The sequence below is a fragment of the Heliconius melpomene genome, chromosome 15, assembly GCF_056956725.1.
Source record: "Heliconius melpomene rosina isolate 202511_hmr_F chromosome 15, ASM5695672v1, whole genome shotgun sequence".
In the NCBI taxonomy this organism is placed as follows: Eukaryota; Metazoa; Arthropoda; class Insecta; order Lepidoptera; family Nymphalidae; genus Heliconius; species Heliconius melpomene.
This window is the reverse complement of record NC_140403.1, coordinates 8,226,013-8,244,719: the sequence shown is the minus strand read 5'-3', so window position 1 is coordinate 8,244,719 and position 18,707 is coordinate 8,226,013. Positions and strand designations below refer to the sequence as shown.

The window sequence follows — 18,707 nt, the reverse complement described above, 5'->3', positions numbered from 1 at the left end:
ACAGTACTGCTCACTTATGACACGTGATTGACTTTATCTCCGCTGTAGGTCGCAGGTTCCATATTGGCAGTGCATTCCTGTTTTTATAGACTATTGAGATGTTCACTACCGGTTGCTTCGGTTTGCAGAAAGAACGGTGTAAAGAAACCATATAATATAAATATATAGATAATATGTAGAGAATATACATAAATAATATATAAAAGAGGCTAGAAGAGTTGTATTTGATTGTAACGCGACGATTGTAGGTTCAATCCCCACTCGGGGGAATGAATTATTATTTCTTAATATTTCTATCTATCAATTCTTCGGTCTCGTACAAAGGCGAAAAGTCTGATGCTGAGTTTCGCCACCCAATAGGCGATGCCTAGAAAAAATCGGCGGTAAATGGGGAACGGAGTGTCTTATCACTAAATTCTAGAATATGGCGTGAAGCTGATTTACTGACTCTATTTTTTACATAACTTACAATGAATCGTCTACAAATATGAAAAAAATCGAAATATCTTGAATAACGTACGATGTGCAATAAATGACGGCGCGGTAGACCCTGCCACTTGCAACAAATCGCTCTAACGAGGGCAACTAATAGATACATGTTGATAGAAAAAGATGAAAGTTTACCTTCGTGCCTAATGATATCCGGCGCAGAGAAGGCGAAAAACTTGGCTTTTGTGCCCTTCTCCATATTTTAAAGTATTAAATAGATGAGAAAATGTGATTTATAGTTAGATCCGTCCGTTTTCAATTACAATACGGAATTACGGAATTCTTTTACGGAATATATTCTTTTTTTTTGAGGCCAGTCGTAGTGTTAAGGCACAAGTGTGTGATAAGCACGACTGGTTGTGGGTTCAATCGCCACTCGAGGATATGAAATATTTATTCAAATTATTATATTTTCATTTATTCGCGATGGTGTAGTTGCGAAGCGCGACGGTGAGTTGCGACACTCAACACGCACTAAATTTACACTATGTTCCCTCTGCCTACTCTGCTGTGAGCGGGATACAGCGTGAAGCTGAAAAAACTTATAAGTATAATATATTGTTAAGCGAACATTACTATCTATCTAGGTATTTGTATACATATGTTTTATATTTTTTTTATAAGTCGTCTCGTATATCGTGTATATGTTTATGGTTATCAATACCATATTGGTTAAGAGAAATACCCTCGTTCTTGTATTACTAAATGCACCATAGCCACTTTATAAATATTATACTAAATGCTAAATTATTTTCTATGATAGGTATATAAATAATCGTTAAGCTCGTGTCGTGCTTCGAGAAAACTTGTATAAACTATAAATACTTATATAAGTAGTTAAGTCGAAAAGAAAAGTATTTACGAGGTAATTGAACGAACATGGCAACATTGATAATGACTTGTGAAACATGTTTTCATTTGTTTTTACAAATGTAAAGAAAATATTTATTTCTTGGGGACAAATTTTAGAAAACGCTCATAAAGTTTATGTCAGAAAAGCCCGTTATAATGGAAAGTTGTTTTATACAATAATATTAAGTTTATATTATAAATTCAATTATATTTGTAAAGGTAGAGGTCGTCTTGGCGCAGTGATACAAGCGTGTGACTGTAAACACGACAGTTGTGAGTTTGATTTCCACTTGGCGAAATAAATTATGAATTATTGATTAGTATTTTCATTTTTTGGCTGTGGTAACAAAGCAAAGCTCGTCGTTGAGTTCCGCCATTCAACACGTAATACCTCGAAAATTCGGCGGAAAGTTGGGAACGGAGGGGCTTAATAACAGGTTCCCTATGTCTACCCAACTACATGCGTGAAACTGAAAACATAAAATATGTAAGTATATATTTTCCACTTGAAAAATACTTATATTATAAGATAATTTTAAATTAGATAATTCGTTGAAACTCTGCGTTTTAAAACTATAAGATAATCTCGATCGTCTTCAACGATTTCGTTGTTAATATTTACCAAAAATCGAATAAACAAAACTTTAAAAGCCAGTCTTTTACTTACATTGCATATCCAAACAGGTAAAATAGCAGTATCTCTAAAAACGTCGATTGTCGAGGGGCTACCGTTACGTTTTTTCCATCGAAATTCCTTGGGAAGTGAACTATTAACTAATTCTCTTATACTCTCCAATGCTCGGCGCATACCAATTATGTAATAATACAAACCTATATTAAGCAACATCTGTACTGCTTTATCAATGGCGATAATCTTATTATACGCCCATCACGGCTATCATGAAATTACTATTAAAATCTAACATGTATAAAATCCAAAAAAAGATTTTTTAAAATTATAAAACAATATTTTATATACATTCCGTTGTTCCATAAATGTGTGACTGCAAACGTGACGGGTTGTAGGTTTGATTCTCACTCAAGTAAATAAAATATTAACTATTTTCATTTCCTTTCTCTGCTATTGAGACAAAGCGAAGCGCGTCCAAAATTCAGCGGAAAATGGAGAACGGAGTGTCTTAACATTAGGTTCCCTCTACCTTCAATTCTATCTGCGGGATACAGCGTGAATCAAAACATTATTTAAAAGCTAAAATTGTGTCGTATAACGAAAACATTGCTAAATTTAGAATAGTGACACACTAATTACGCTTTTTTTGCTGCGTTTAAAATACATATTTTCAAGGTGTATATATAGGTATATAGTGCATATACTCGTATAAATGCTATCGCTTCAAGTATTTTAATATGAAAAAAAGCTGTTAGCATATCAATGTGACCGAGTTATTTAGTTAATGCATATTTTATCGCTAAGACGCCAGTATTAAGATATTAATTATAAGTTGTTGAAAATTTAAAAAAAAATATTAAGCTAATACATCTTTAAAAAATCCTACATTATTTAAAAATAAATAAATAAAATATACTTCCCGATTGAAAAATCTATTTATTATCACTTGAATAACCACAAAAAACAAAAAGAAATATAATCTGCTGAAATCTCCTCACGTAATATAAATTTTATATAGACGTGCGTAATACTGATATAAAATCGATATATATTTTTTAAATCGATATTTTATTTTAAATATGATATAAAATCGATATAAGCCTATAAAGATTCATGTGCGCGACGAATCGTCGCTGATTGCTGTATCTGTTTAAGCCTCGACAGCTTTTTGTTAATATTGGAGCTTTTTGTATGGAACTCACAGAACTTTTGTAGCCTCTATAAACTCAATTGTAAAGCTTAAAATTGCATATAAATAAATAAATCGAAACGTGATAAATCGTATAGTGAAATTGATACTTGCGTGTCCGTTTCGAATAAAAACGACTATAAGAGAAGAATGATTAAATAAAACAAAATTTTTAAATTAAATGCATTAAAACTGTAGAATTGCAATAAAAACTTGTATTACCATAATACTTTTTTTACACCAAATATGCTTTAAGTACGGTTTATATAACTTTGAGTAAATACGTGGAATATATTTAAATCAGTACAAAAAACTACATTTTATAATTACGTCGTTTTATATGATCCGCGTTGTTGTAAATTTAAATTAATTATACAAATTTTACAAGTACATGACAGTGAACTATCATAGATTTTTTTTTAAAATGCTTCGCAGAAATGTTTTATTTTTTATTCAATAGATAGGTATTCCACACCTGGAACAAAATTAATATTGATTCGTTTCTTGAAAGTGCTTGTAATTGGCGTAAAATTAAGAATAGATGTTAGATTTTTTTTTGCCTAAAAACATAAGACTATAAATATAAAATAGCAAAACTTTATTACTGTCAATAAAAACAACAGTTCACATAAATAACCTGTGTTCTTTTTATAAACGTACACCTCGTTCGGAAATCCATATGGGTATTTTTTATTTAAATTATTATATTAACGGTCTTTTATATTTACGATATTTCATATTACAAAAGTGACGGTGTTAATAATGTTTCAATTCGCTGGACAGATTTTTTTTTCATTTTTTATGTCACCGCCATTTTAATCGTGTCTTTTAAAAGCTGTAGCGCAATGCGTCATTGCATGTACAGTCGTAAAAAAAATATATATTAAGGATTAAGTTCGCCTACTTCTTATGTCAATGTCATTGATCCGTCAAAAGTGGGTTACCAGGGCATATTTTGTGTCTAAAATTGTTTTGTCTTCTCGCTTCGTCAAATCTATTAGATTAATTTATGCAGACCAGTTTCAAATTGAAGTGTCAAATATTAATTAAAGTCGTTCGTCTTTTTATGATTTACTTTTACAAAATAATGGTGTCCCGCCTACTTATTGCACAGTTTACTTGAACGAGATATAGAGCAATGTAAAAATATTCATCTAAACTTTCTATCTCGTTTGGCGATATTCTTTTTATTTAGAAAATACTTTTACTTAGTAATTCTGAATCTTTATATTTAAAAATGTTTTACTGGTGACTGGTGTGGATATTTATAATACTTATTGTGCCTGGCAAATTTAGAGATATTTTGATTAATGAGTAGCATTTTAAATAAAATCAATATCAAATCACCTTCACGCTATATTTCGAATACAGCATAGTAGGCAGAGGGAACCTTGTGTTAAGTCACTCCGTTTCCCACTTTCCGTTTCACTCTTTCGAGGCATTGCGTGTTGAGTTAAATTCTTTAAACATAATATATATATTTATTTCATTAATTTTCGAAAAATATACCTAAAAGAATTAAGATATTATAAAATGAATTAAAAAACGATCAAAAAATTACAGAATGCATCTTTTTGTCCGTATTACTGTACAAACGCATTGCTTGAAAGTAACGAACGACGAGCATGCATTGAGAGTGGTAATCGAACCGTGAGAGATAATGAACCGGGGTTCGTGTCATAGGCCTTTAGAGAGAATACTAATGGCTTTATATATATCAAACTACTTTATTTCACGGTGGATGCCGTTTTCAATTATAATAATTCTGTTTATAAACTAATTTTGCATGGTTCGTTTGTTATTCGACGAAACAACTTGTGGTTTGGACTGTACGCAGTAAGAGTGTAATGGACGTTGAATTATTAATTTACAGAATCTATAATTATAAATAATAATATTGATCGATTCTATTTATATTATGGAGTCGTTTCTTTTATTTGTTTGTAATAAATATGGTTATAGGCGCCATGACATATATTTACTGTCTACATATATTATTGAATAGATTATGGGATCTATTTTTAATTTAAGCCACTGTAATTATTAATTAGATTTTGGTTAAGTATTTAATTCTATTTATATCACAGTCGAATCTTTAATTATATTGTTTTTTTTTTTACTTCTCGGCCTTGAGATCAACTAGAAGTGTTTTAAGATTTAAATTCCGCAATACATTAATACACAATTGACTTTTAACGGTAAGATTCAATCAATGTTTTTTTTATTTTCTCATGGTAAGGTCTGCTTAGCAACTGAGTGGTGGTGATAAAGATATTTTTGTATATTTTTTACTTGCTTTTTACTTTCTGCATTCCTTTTTAACAAAAACGATCGAATTATCGATTCTTGGATGACGAACTTAACTAAGCATTTGGAGATATTATGAATCCTTTCCGTGGCACATTTACTAGTAGACTGAGAAGGTATTGACTATTCGTCAGGAGATCCTATTTGTCTCTCTGTAACATGGCCATATGATTTATGTAATTAATAATTTTATAATTAGCCACATAAAGTAATTAATTTTTAAAACGTTTGTTATGTTTATTGTGCGTAATTATAAGGTTTTTAATGTTTTAATAACTACTCCAAGACATTGTTTTTAAAGCCAAAGTTTGGGTACTGTTATTATAATGTATATTATTACTTTTATATTAGGTTTACTAGAATAAGTCTAACTGCAAGCGCGATGGTTGTGGGTTCAAACTCCGTTCGGAAGAAATATATTTATTTTTTATTTCGTTCCGTTCAGACATTGATCTCGAATTAGGGCGTAAAACAGAGAGTTTACAGTACAGTAAAAGTATTGGAAATCACACTTAATTATAATTCGATTTACAAACTACGCCAACTTCGCTCAGTGTTCTCAATTCAAATCTCAATGGTCCAAATTGCCACTGGCGTCTTTCCAAACTGCGAAGACAGCTCCACTAAATTCACATCGTGCTTACTAAGTAGGAGAATTATAGACACCACTCATATATAATTGCCATTTCTTATATAAGCTAAAATTAAATCAGCTTCACGCTGTATCCCGCACACACAGGGCAAGCAGAAGGAACCCAGTGTTAGACACTCCGTTCCCCACTTTCTGCCAAATTTGAGTTTTGAGGCATTGTGTGTTGAGTGGCAGAACTCAACGCCGGGCTTCTGCCTTGGTGCCAGAGCGAAGAAATGAAAATATTAAATCACAATTCAACAAGTCATTAAATATCGATTCTTACTTGGTGGTTGGTATATTTTCAAGTGATCTTCAATATATAATTTAGACATGTCTTTGTCTACCCATAATTCCAAATTTAATATTCTTGTTAATTATACACTGAACGATTACGCCAACGATGTGGTATTTAAACAATAGGTTATTAATACTGCTCTACACAAATTAGAACATCCTATACTTTTATTAAAAAAGCGTATTTATAATAAGAAATAGAAATAAGAAAAGAAAAATGGAAGATATTCCTTAAAGGTAACATAAAAGATTTTTTATCTTTTACTCTTTATATCTATATAAGAGAACTAATTAATATAACAAAAAGAAATGCAGCCGCGACGAATGATTAATGTAAAATACATATAAATACAATTATTATAAAACAGAGTTTAAAAAGCATGAAATTAAAAAAGAAACTAAACAAATACTTTCATATTCTGTGTAAAGAATAATAAATCTGTGCGACTTTTATCAATTAACATAATGAACACCTTTTTCAACATTCATCATCTTAATGCATATTTAAATTGCATTATTACATGCAAAATATTTATAAATCTTCATTTGATGTAATGTTGAAATTGTTTCAGGTATGTTAGTAAAGGTTCAGGTATTTTTTTTATTATTATTATACGAGTACATTCTTGCAAAAAAAAATTGACTGATATTTCTATATGTCAGTGTGATTTTAACTACCGTCTTAATCGATTTAATAAGAAATTCCTTAGTTTTCAAAGAGTTTTTTTTTATTGAACAATACACAAAATGACGCGTTGCCTGGGTCGAGAAGCAAGGAGAGAGAGAGAAGTAAGGAATGGATGAAACTCTATTGTTATACATACGTCAGTGATTATAAATGTAAATAGTATTGTATTATTTACTGTAAATAATACTGTTGAGGTAATCTCGATGACAAAATGAGTCAAATATTCGATAAAAAGCAGACATTACTAAATAATTAGCTAATCGTTAAAAAATAGATACTATTAATAAATAAGATTCTAATAAATCTATTAATAAAAGAATCGAATCAAAAGATGAGGAAACATATTCGTATATGTGTATATGTGGGTGGATATGTCGATAATGTAGGCTGTGAATTAATAATATGTGTGTTCATTATCATTATCATCGCTCTGGTAAGGAGGAAAAGTTCCACCACTCAACATAAAATGCTTCCAGAATTCGGCGGAAAGTAGAGGACGGTAGAGTCCTAATGGGAATAATGTGTCATAATACTAGATTCCCAAGTTTCTTCTATCAATACCGCTATCTGCAGGATACATCGAGAAGATAAAAAACTTAAATAGTACAAAAGTAAATCCGATGGAGTGATATAATAATGATATATTTGAAACTGAATGAAATGTTAAGAGAAAGTAACTGCTGTAATTCCCTCCATATACGCAACACATACGGACAAGTAGACTGGAAATATAAACATAATAAATCCATCTGTCATATGTTTTAATAATGAAAGAAAAAAGTTATTGTAAAATAGGCTATGTATTAAATCTTATTTCGTGTTCTGAATAATTCATAAGATGACTTTGAAAAGAATTATCGTTAATAATTTTGTAGGTTAAATATAAAAGTAAAATTCTTACAATATCTTTAATTTGTCTATTCATTTTAATTTCGTAAGCTAAACAAATAAAAAACATCTTTGGTCTTCCATTCATAGAATGATTATACCTCGATAAGAACAAAAAATAGTATTTACATGTATGCCGGAATGGCGAAATCAAGGGTGTAGAAAAAGCGGTGGCCGAGTGGGCCGTCCGCCAAAATAGTTTTGTACTCATTCCAGAAATTCCACAATTTTTTTAGTTAGTATTGAAAAATTTAAATATAAATGTGTAGACTAACACAATCAATTGTTTTTTAGTAGGTATAAAACTATATTCAAGTTATTTTATACGACATTCAAAATTGTAACGACTATTTTAACTAATAATAAATAAATAAATTGTAATTTACCATAATTTCTATGTCTATCCACTTATACTTGCTGCTCTAAATTTACTTGGCCATAGAATTACTCCTAATAAGATAACTCAATAATTCCTTAGATTTGAACGTGAGTATGTCTAATGTGGATCGAGAGAAATGCAATGTCAGGCAATTTACATCATTACTGTGCACTATCTGCAATCACATCTGCACTAAATTCAATCAAATACGTGGCATATTTAGATTTAGATTAAATGCATCTAGATTCTAGAGTAATAAATAAGTAAATACATATCTTTTTACCTATTTATTTGGGATCCTAATATTAACACGCAATCCCTCTAGAATTTGGGACGCTAGGTCGGTTGTTTCTGAGACCGATTTTTAACACTAGGTTCCCTCTGCTTGCCCTGTGCCGGGTACAGTGTAAAGCTGAAAAAAAACGTTAACTAAAAAACGATATATGTATGTACATCTTCTACTGCCTTTCAGTTTTTTTTATTAAAATTAGTAAGTCATATACAGTTTCACCAAAACTGAAAGTCTTTAAAGTATATATATTTCGTGTACGAAATAGCGTGATAAAAAAGTCACGTACTTGTCCACCACATGTAAATCTTTTATTAATTGTTATTTTATGCGCTTTATATTGCAAGAGACTATTATTTTTATTTTTTTTTCTTAATCTGACATCGTCTCTTAAGAACTTATATGGATTTGTTAATTAACATATTATTATCATTCAAATGTTCATACAAATAATATGAATATGTATTGGAATTTAGTCTAGAAACGAAAATAAAATTACTATTAATATTTAACTTTTTTTAGATAAAGAAATTTTAAATCCGTTGGTAATATGTTTTGGTTTCAATGCTAGGCTCGATATATTATGTTAAATTTTATCTGTAAATAATAAACAACTTTTTATGAAATTATTAAGTTAATTAAAATTTCCTTCAACCAGTCACTTTGTGTCCATAAAAAAAATTACAGTGTACGGAAAACAATATAGGACCTATATTATAGGTGGTAGGTAATGTTAAGGCACATCCGTTCCCCACTTTCCGCTGAGTTCTCGAGGTTTTGTGTGTTGAGTTGAACTTAATGCCACTTTTTGCCTCGTTACCAGAGCGAAGAAAATGGAAATGTGTAATATTTCGTTCATTCCAACCAGTCTAAATGGAGAAAACTTAAACGAAAAGTAAACTGCTAAAAAGTACTATGAAAAGGTAAATGCATTTTTTCCCTAAATGAAATTCGAACCTACAAACTTCGCCTTCAGGCAGGTATTTGCAAGCTGCAATACAATTGCATCTACAAAGTTGCAAGCAACTGAAGTTCTAACAATTGTATGCAAATCTTTCCTTCGCGGAATTTTGATTGGCTAGAACAAATGCTCGAACCACTTCTATATCCAAAAGGATACGAACCCAATAACTAGTGGGATTCTCTAACGTTCGAAAATGTATTTACAAAATTGCAAAATTTTTAAACACTAGGAAAAATTATATAATATATAAAAACTATAGGAACACGTACATATGCTTCGTGTGTATATTTATTTTTATACAATATAGGCCTTTCTATACATAGTTTTAAATTATTATCTAAAAAAATTGTACACAAGCCTTAACTAAAAATTTAGTCTATCTTCTATTTACTGACGGTGATGAAATTCGACTATTCTTAAAAATATCTAATGAATTTAAAAAAAACAAATGCTTCATTAATTATAGATATAATAAAGCCTATTTTTAATTGTCTCTTGCATAGTTATTACCCTAACTATCTCCAATGAACACTTAATCGTTTTAATAATTGCGGCAACCACTAATTAGGTTTTCCATCGAATTTGGGAACTTTATAACGGAATTATTAAATAATGATCTCATTAATATCTCCAATATAAAATAGTGATTTTCTATTCAAAATTCATTCTTTAGAAAGTGCTTGGATTACAAACATGGACTCCCGACTTGTGGTACATACTCTTACTACTTTATTCAAATGTCATATAAATGTAAATCATATAAAATTATTTCGTAAATGTTTCTTATTCTAAATATTTTAAGACTGATATATTATGTCATTAAGAACAGGATTAATCTCAGTGCTTAATCCGGTTAATACATATTTATTTTTCATTAATTATTTCTGTATATTTTTCAGGTTACTATGCTGTCCGCCATTTTGCTTTCAGCAAATGGATTGCCTACACCGGACACACAGCCCAAAGATATTGTATCGGGAGTATTCATACCTGCTGACACGTTCAAAAATCTTCAAAATCAAATTAGCTCCAGCCAAATGTCGAACCGCATGCAAAATCCTGACGATTCATCAAAACAAGATCTATCAAGTTTGAAAGTTAATCCATCAAGTCAACAAATTGAACAGCAACCATCACAGCCCTCTGTTATAGTCAATCAACAAACTAGCTCACCAAGCCAGTCAGGAAACCAACAACAGATTGTTGTTAACCAACAGCCCGCTCAGCCCCAGCAAGTGATCAACCAGCAACCCAACCAGCAACAAGTTACAATGAATCAACAAAGCCAACCAATGGTTCTAAGCCAACCACAAACCCAACCACAAGCTATCCTCGTCCAGAGTCAACCACAACAAGTTATGGTTAGTCAAAATCAGCCACAACAAGTTGTGGTTAGTCAAAGTCAACAACCACAAGTAATGGTTAGCCAAAGTCAACCACCACAAGTTATGGTTAGCCAAAGTCAACCACCACAAGTTATGGTTAGTCAAAGTCAACCACAACAAGTTATGGTTAGTCAAGGTCAACCCCAACAAGTTATGGTTAGTCAAGGTCAACCCCAACAAGTTATGGTTAGTCAAGGTCAACCACAACAAGTTATGGTTGGCCAGCCTGGACAAGTTTTGTTCCAAGCGCAATCCCAAAACCAACAACCACTTTACATAAACCAACAGCCAAATCAAATATTAGTTGCGCAACAACCAAATCAGCCATCAATTATTGTCCATCAAGTACCAAGTCAGGGACAGCCAATGATGGTAAGTCAACAGCAGCCTCAACAAACCGTTCTTGTAGCTCAACAACCAAGCCAACAAGGCATTATTGTTCAGCAGCCTAATCAACAACCAACGGTCTTTGTCAATCAGCAACCAAACATTGGTAATCAACAAGGAAACCAACAGCCAATGTATGTTAGCCAACCTAACCCACAGCAGACATACGTCATGTCTCAACCACAACAAGGCCAACAGACAATTATGGTTAGTCAACCAGGTCAAGTTATGCCACAGAATAGCCAAAATGGGCAGACTTTCGTATCAGTTGGACAGCCTATGATGAACGGAAATCAAGTAGTGATGACAAAACCAAATCAAGGAAGTGTGATTTATATTCCAGTAAATAATAATCAAAATAGCAATCAAGGTAGTGGCACCACATTTTTAATTCCCGTTCAGCAATCTCAGGGTTCTGGGCCGGTCTACACAGTGAGGAACAAGAGACGATAATTATATTGTTATTATACCGTTATACATCAAGTACATAGAGTTTATATTTATAATAAACAATTTTATGTAATAATAAAATTAAATATACTTATAGAACATTTTTTATTTTTTTCTTTGTTATAGATATTAATGTAAATTGCGTTGCGTAAGTTTCACATCATACAGATGTGATATTACCAAAATCTTAAATAACTGCACATAACATATTCGTAGTTCTTTATAGTTAAAAAATAAATATACAAAATAGTTGGTATATTATTTTACTTTGGTATAGTATTCATTAATATATTCATATACAGATTTATATGCCAAATTCAGTTTTAAAACGAAACTTACTTAGCAACAATGTAGGTATCGTTTTGTGCCAATTGCTACTTAAGAAATATTTAAAATAGTCTTCATAGGTATAGGTTATGTATAAGAAAATAATATTTTGTGATATAAATTATTCAATTAGAACCATACTTTTAATGCAAAATATGTTCTTTTTAATAAACTTTATAACAATATTTTTTTTATCTGTACATACTTATATTTATTAACAAAAATATTTATTGTCTGTGCTAGTATGGCGAAAGCGGTTTTGGATTGTCAATTCAGCAAAATGTTTATTATTTTGTAAGCTTGTGGAAGTTTATACTCAAAACAAAATGTCTTCGACAGAACCATCTCAAAACAAAACATGGGAGCTATCGCTATATGAACTTCATCGGACTCCTCAAGAAGTTATAACAGACGCTACTGAAATAGCTGTATCCCCACGAAGCCTACATAGTGAATTGATGTGTCCGATATGTTTGGATATGCTAAAAAAGACTATGACCACAAAAGAATGCTTACACAGGTTTTGTTCTGACTGTATTATAACAGCTTTACGTTCTGGAAACAAGGAATGCCCAACCTGTCGTAAAAAACTTGTCTCAAAAAGGTCATTAAGGCCAGATCCTAACTTTGATTTACTAATATCAAAAATATATCCAAGCAGAGATGAATATGAAGCACACCAGGAACGAGTATTGGCTAAAATTAACATGTCCCAATCTCAAGCTTCCTTAGTGATATCTATAACAGAAGGAATTAAGCTACAGTCACAAAACAGGCCCCAGAGAGCTAAGAAGAACCACGAAGAGAATAGTAACACATCTAATTCAAATGGCCCTACAGAATCTCCTCAAAATGGAAGTAGTTCATCTGTTCCTAAAGATAGTACATCTTCTGCAAGCAATCCAACCCCACCTGGACAATCCACTTCTAATCCAGCATCAGTGCGAAGTACTCCTTCTCCAGTACCGTCAAATATCAGCTCTATATCAAAAAATACAAGCACAACAAAAAGAGCTAAATCAATTTTAACTTCAGAACGCAGTGAAGAGAGTGAATCAAGTGATGGCAGGTCAGTTTCAAAAACATTTATTTTTATACTAATGACAATTAAAAATTATCTTTTTTTTAATTATAATTTTTGAGGTTAATACTTTATTCTGTAATTAGCAGAGTAGGAAGACAGAATTTTGTGTTATGACACATTGCAGGCTTAATAGAACAATTCTGGACTATATTGCCTAGGAAGATAAAAAAGGAAAGAAGATAAAAAATAGGACTTCCAATGTAATCTACCTGCTGTGATAGTTACCTTGGATATTTAGAATGTGTCTTGTAAAACACAGCTCTCAGTTTTCCCTGTTGGATTATCCAGCAAAACCATAGGTTTCTTTTATCATTCAAGGATATTAGTGCTATTATAAAACAATTTGTCTTTTTTAATATTCAATAAAATATAAAAGAAATATTATAAATGAAAGGTATTAATTGTGATAATGTCAAATGAAGGATATTCTACTATTTAACATTATTATTATGAGACTATCATCATCATATTTATTTTGAGACTTGTGGCACAAGAGATTTTGGTTGAGTAACACACACAATATCTCATAAATTTGGCAAAAATCAGGAAAAAGGTGCTGGGACACTTGTTTAAAAACCTATAACATGTTATGTTTGAGACAAATTAAGGTAAAAAAAACTTTTCTTAATACTTGAATTGTCTGTCCATATTTCCTTTTCATGGCATTTCAGAACTGAAGGTGAGAACTCAATGGACACGGAGGGAGAAGGAGAGCCACTGAACCCCAACGAAATAGAACTGGTGTTCAAGCCACATCCCACAGAGATGACGGGCGACAACCAACTGATGAGGGCCTTGAGGGACAGTTCTGTTCGATATTTAAAAACAACAGCTAATGCTTCAGGTGTTTATAGTTTGAATGCTATGTATTTATTTAATAATTTTATATTTATTTTGATTTTTGTATTATTTAATTAAGAGTAAAACCAAGTGTAATGATACTGATGGGGGGAATGATTTATTTCCTCTCTCTGGTAACAAGACAAAGACATTCAACACACAATGTCTCTAAAATTAGGCCCAAAGTAAGGAATAGACAGTCTTAACACAAGATTCTTCACTGCTTACCCTGATATATGTAAAATACCATATGAAACAAAAAGCTGAGATTTATAAATATTGTCATCTTTAATCAATTTTTTAATATTTGGTCTTTTTTAGTGGATCACCTCAGCAAGTACTTGGCAATGCGTCTAACTTTAGATTTAGATGCTGAACTCCCAGAGGCTTACCGTCTTCTTAACTTTTGTATTTATGTGGCACCTTCGCCTGGCCAGTTTGTACCGTTAGCTGGTTCACAAACGCTGAGACAGATTAATGATAAATTTTGGAAGGTAGTTGTTTTTATTTCATTTTATTTGCTAGCTACATAAAATACTATTCAGTAATTAGTATGTTTCAAGGCTATTGTAGACAATATCTAACGGCTAAGTACATTGTTGTGTTAGTCTAAGTATGGTTGTGGGTTCAATTCCTACTGTGGTGAAAGTGGAGAATAGAATGACAAGCAGGTAGTCTTTGCTTCCCCAGCTATATGAGGGACTAAGTGTGAAAAATATTTATTTATTTTTATAATTTTTAAGTGTTATTCTACAACTAGGAAAAAATTTACTTTTTATAAAACATAAAATTTGAAATGTAGTAGGATTTGAACCCGCACCTCTAGGAAACCTGGGTCCAAGGATCTAAAAGTATTTTTTTTTAAGTATTTATTTCTATAGGTTTTTTAAATGTCACATCTTAATTATAATATTTCATTCCCTGAGTGGGTGTCAAATTCTACACACTGAAGTGACATTGTCTTATTGAAATCACATATAATTTTAATATCTTTATAATATTCTTTTTTAACATAAACACTGTTCCATTGTGTTATTTTATAAATATTTTATTCTTTTGCAGGTTAATAAGCCCCTGGAAATGTATTATTCCTGGAAGAAAACCTAGAAATAAATTGCATTTTAGTTATGTCGTCATAGCTAAAATGATAATAAATTTTTATGATATTATGAATTAATTTTAAAGGAAATATTATTAGAGTTATTATTAGCTATTAACAATAATATTTAATCGAGACATGGACTCTGTGATGAAATAAGTAATTTGGAAGTATATGGAATATAGAAAAATACAAGTGTATGTCAAGTAGGAACCATTCTTATATAATTATAAGAAAATTATAACAATAATAATACTTGCTGTCATTTTTAAATAATATAAGCTAAATACTTAATGTTTTCTAATAGAAGTATTGTATCATTGTAGTATATGAAATGTGGCACATCTAGTGAAGTTAAGTTGTTCAACTTCACATTATATTAATAGAAAATATATTATAATGAAGCCTTTGTTGTGCAGTGGTACGGCATCTGAATGAAAATATGCCAGTTGTGAGTTCGATGCCTCCTTTGCAAGAATTAATTATTTTTATATCCTCAATCTGGCAGTAATGCATGCAATTTTAAAAATATGTAATTTGTCACTTGTTTTTTATTTTTAATGTTTTTATAAGAATTTTAATAATGACAAATTGATTTGTTTTTAAATACAGTATAATTAATAATATCAATAAAATGTAATAAATAATTATTGAAAATCTTTTATATGTATGTATGTGCCGGTTATTGTAAGCTGGAATATAATTTTATTGTCTGTAAATTATTATTTTAAGAATGTACAATAAATGTGCAATTATCATTAAATGAAATTTTATATATTTGATATTCTTTTATTACCTTATAGGAGGAAAAAATTTTTTTTTTTTTTGAGTATTAAAAATCTGCAATCAGTCGCAAGACTATAAGCAGATGGCCTGGGTGTAAATGGCGTTTAGGCGACGAGGCCAGCGACTCGTCTGCCTTTTTATAGCACATCCTTCCTTTTCAGCCTTCTAGGTAAGGGTTTTAAAAGATCATTTGCCAGGACATTTGGATGGATCGAGAGACGGTATGCGTACTTCTTCCTGTGTTTTTCAATTTCAGCCTGAACTGTGGGGACATTAAGATATTCGTGGATCTCGTCGTTTTTTGAGAACCACGGGGCATTTGCTATGTTACGCAGAATGTTATTTTGAACTCGTTGGATGCACATGATGTTACTTTTGCTAGCAGTGCCCCATAGGGGAATTCCATAGGTCCAGATAGGTTTTAGGATGGAGTTGTAAATCAGCAGCTTATTATCAACAGATAGGACAGAGTTTCTACCCATGAGCCAATATAGACCTCGGAACTTGTGGTTAATTTCATTGCGTTTCTTCTTAATGTGATAGGTCCAGGTGAGCCTTCTAAGGAGGAAAAAATAAACATATTTTAAAGCATAAAAATAATTTATTTCTTATTTTTATATGAGAAATTACAGAACAATAAATATTAACAAACATTCACTATGCCTTTTTCATTATCAAGTAAGCCATTTGGGTTATAAAATATATTTATAAATAATGGTTATACTGGCGCCATATTTGAACAACACAAACAATGCAAGGCACAGTATATTAGTGTATAAAAATAAGGTACTCTGTGGTGTATCAATATTCAACCATAGTTAGTGCATTATTTGCTACTTCGTGGAATAAACCTATGTCTAAACGCATCGTATTCTCTTCTTAGTGACTTTGCCGTCTCTACTTTTAATACTTTAAGTGCTTCTTCCATGCCTTCTTTGTTTTCTGAATCGCGAGCATTAACCATTCTTTCCATAGTTGCAAAATCCAGCTCTTCTATTCTCTCAGCAGCGTTCATCAAGCGGTCGTAGTCCCTCAAAAAACGTCCAAAAGAAGTATTTTCAACGTCGCTAGAGTAATTTAGCAATTTATCAATACTTTCCCATAAATCTAGCACACGGCGACCGGGATCCATTTGACAGGAAAACATGAAATTCCTAAAAAGTCTCCGCCCCTTCTCGTCGTTCAAAACGTTTTCAATTTTATCCGTATACCGATCTAAGTCGGATTTCGTGACCCCTTCGTAATCGTCACATCCGCATACGGAAAAACAATTATCCATTATTAAATGTCATTTGTGAAACACCGGGATGTTTTTCATTTTATCGATTTTGACACTACGTCTTAAATAGTTGATTCCACATATTTGTGAAAATTTTAAACTAAATATTTGATTATGATAAAAAAACAGCGGCAGTATATGAATCACTTAATTTTATTCTTAAGATGTGAGGTTAAGTTTTTGGCCCGGAATAAACACATCATTCACTAAACGTTCAACCGCAAATAAACTCGTTTGTGTGCGACAGTCCCACTAGTTCACGGCGAAGATAACACCTGCCCTCTACGCATGCGCTATTTTCTTTATCTTAAGAACAAAAGTACACAAAATATTATACTACTACATATTAAAAGACTTTAAAAAATTAACTAAAACTAATCTTCGCGAAGAACGCATAAGTTGTGTCTAAAAACGTCGATATTACATCACGGCAGGTAAAAAAATCACGTCTTGACCTCGCCGTGATTCGTGAACAATTCTTTCATGGGAAATATGAAGGCAGGGCGAAACAATGGTCTTGGCTTAATCGCGTGTCTATCTGTCGTACCAGTTACATTCCTCTACTTTGTAGTGTGATAGGACTTTAAATAGAATCATGACTATTATTTGCCTTATATAAAACTATGGCTTCACAAACAATGAATCATTTTTCTTGCTATATAAATATATTGGCCCTGCCTGTTGTAAATGTATAGCAACAGTACTGAATACTTGAATTTAATGATAATTGATAATGAAACACTTATCATACACTCCAATTTACTTTATACATTGGTGCTTATTACAGATTTCTTGACCCATTATTATTATTCGTAAGTACATATGAAACTATATAAGTTAAACCTACATTTAGAGACAGACGCAAGTTATTTAAACGTCGGCCTTGTGCGGTGGTCGCAGGATCAAATAAACATTTTTTACTTAATAGACATAGATAAATGTAAGATAGTAAAAATCTTCTATAAAGCGAATTAATATCTCTATTTCCTCCATCGTGTAACTATAGATATAAATTAAAGAAAAACAAAAAGAAATACTTTTATAATAATTAAATGTTTTCCTCTGCTTCCGCTTCACTATGGCACAAACTCTTGTCACGTTCCGCCTAAGCCGCAAGTGCAAGCGAGATCGCGGAACAAGCGATAAAGAGGCACGATAGGCGTAAGCGTTAAGCTTGTGACGCATCTATGCTTTCATTTTTACTTGTAATTTATTTATATAATTTAAGTAAAATAATATTTAAATAATTAAATATTTTAATAAATCATTTTGATCTAACTTCTTCTTTGATAATACAAAATAATAATAATTATAATTCAATGATAATAATTTCAATTGTGCAATTCTTCATCAATATTTTAATATACACATTATTACGTAAAATTATAATCCTTACCGACTTTACAGACCTCCAATAATTTTTTTGTAACATTCTTAATGAGATTTAGAAAAATTTACTTTTCTTC

The 18,707-nt window shown here is 31.3% G+C and overlaps 3 protein-coding genes across 4 annotated transcripts; 2 read left to right on the top strand and 1 right to left on the bottom strand.

The window, feature by feature from the left end:
* The first annotated feature begins 10,266 nt into the window (after positions 1 to 10,266).
* LOC146531604 (uncharacterized) lies at positions 10,267 to 11,907 on the top strand. Its single transcript, XM_085198311.1, has 2 exons — positions 10,267 to 10,315; positions 10,504 to 11,907. The coding sequence occupies exons 1-2, from the start codon at positions 10,298 to 10,300 to the stop codon at positions 11,827 to 11,829; spliced, it is 1,344 nt and encodes a 447-aa protein (XP_085054437.1). The 5' UTR covers positions 10,267 to 10,297; the 3' UTR covers positions 11,830 to 11,907.
* A 468-nt stretch (positions 11,908 to 12,375) lies between these two features.
* On the top strand, positions 12,376 to 15,953 carry Sce (E3 ubiquitin-protein ligase Sce). Of its 2 annotated transcripts, none has more exons than XM_085198059.1 (4): positions 12,376 to 13,222; positions 13,909 to 14,081; positions 14,399 to 14,571; positions 15,140 to 15,953. In XM_085198059.1, exons 1-4 carry the CDS (start codon positions 12,480 to 12,482, stop codon positions 15,182 to 15,184), a joined length of 1,134 nt encoding a protein of 377 aa, XP_085054185.1. In that variant the 5' UTR covers positions 12,376 to 12,479; the 3' UTR covers positions 15,185 to 15,953. The 2 variants fall into 2 exon arrangements, with proteins under 2 accessions (XP_085054185.1, XP_085054184.1); XM_085198058.1 differs by having other exon boundaries at positions 14,399 to 14,574.
* A 590-nt stretch (positions 15,954 to 16,543) lies between these two features.
* LOC146531602 (uncharacterized) lies at positions 16,544 to 17,857 on the bottom strand. The gene has a single exon (XM_085198060.1). The coding sequence runs from the start codon at positions 17,239 to 17,241 to the stop codon at positions 16,789 to 16,791; it is 453 nt and encodes a 150-aa protein (XP_085054186.1). The 5' UTR covers positions 17,242 to 17,857; the 3' UTR covers positions 16,544 to 16,788.
* Positions 17,858 to 18,707: the final 850 nt, after the last annotated feature.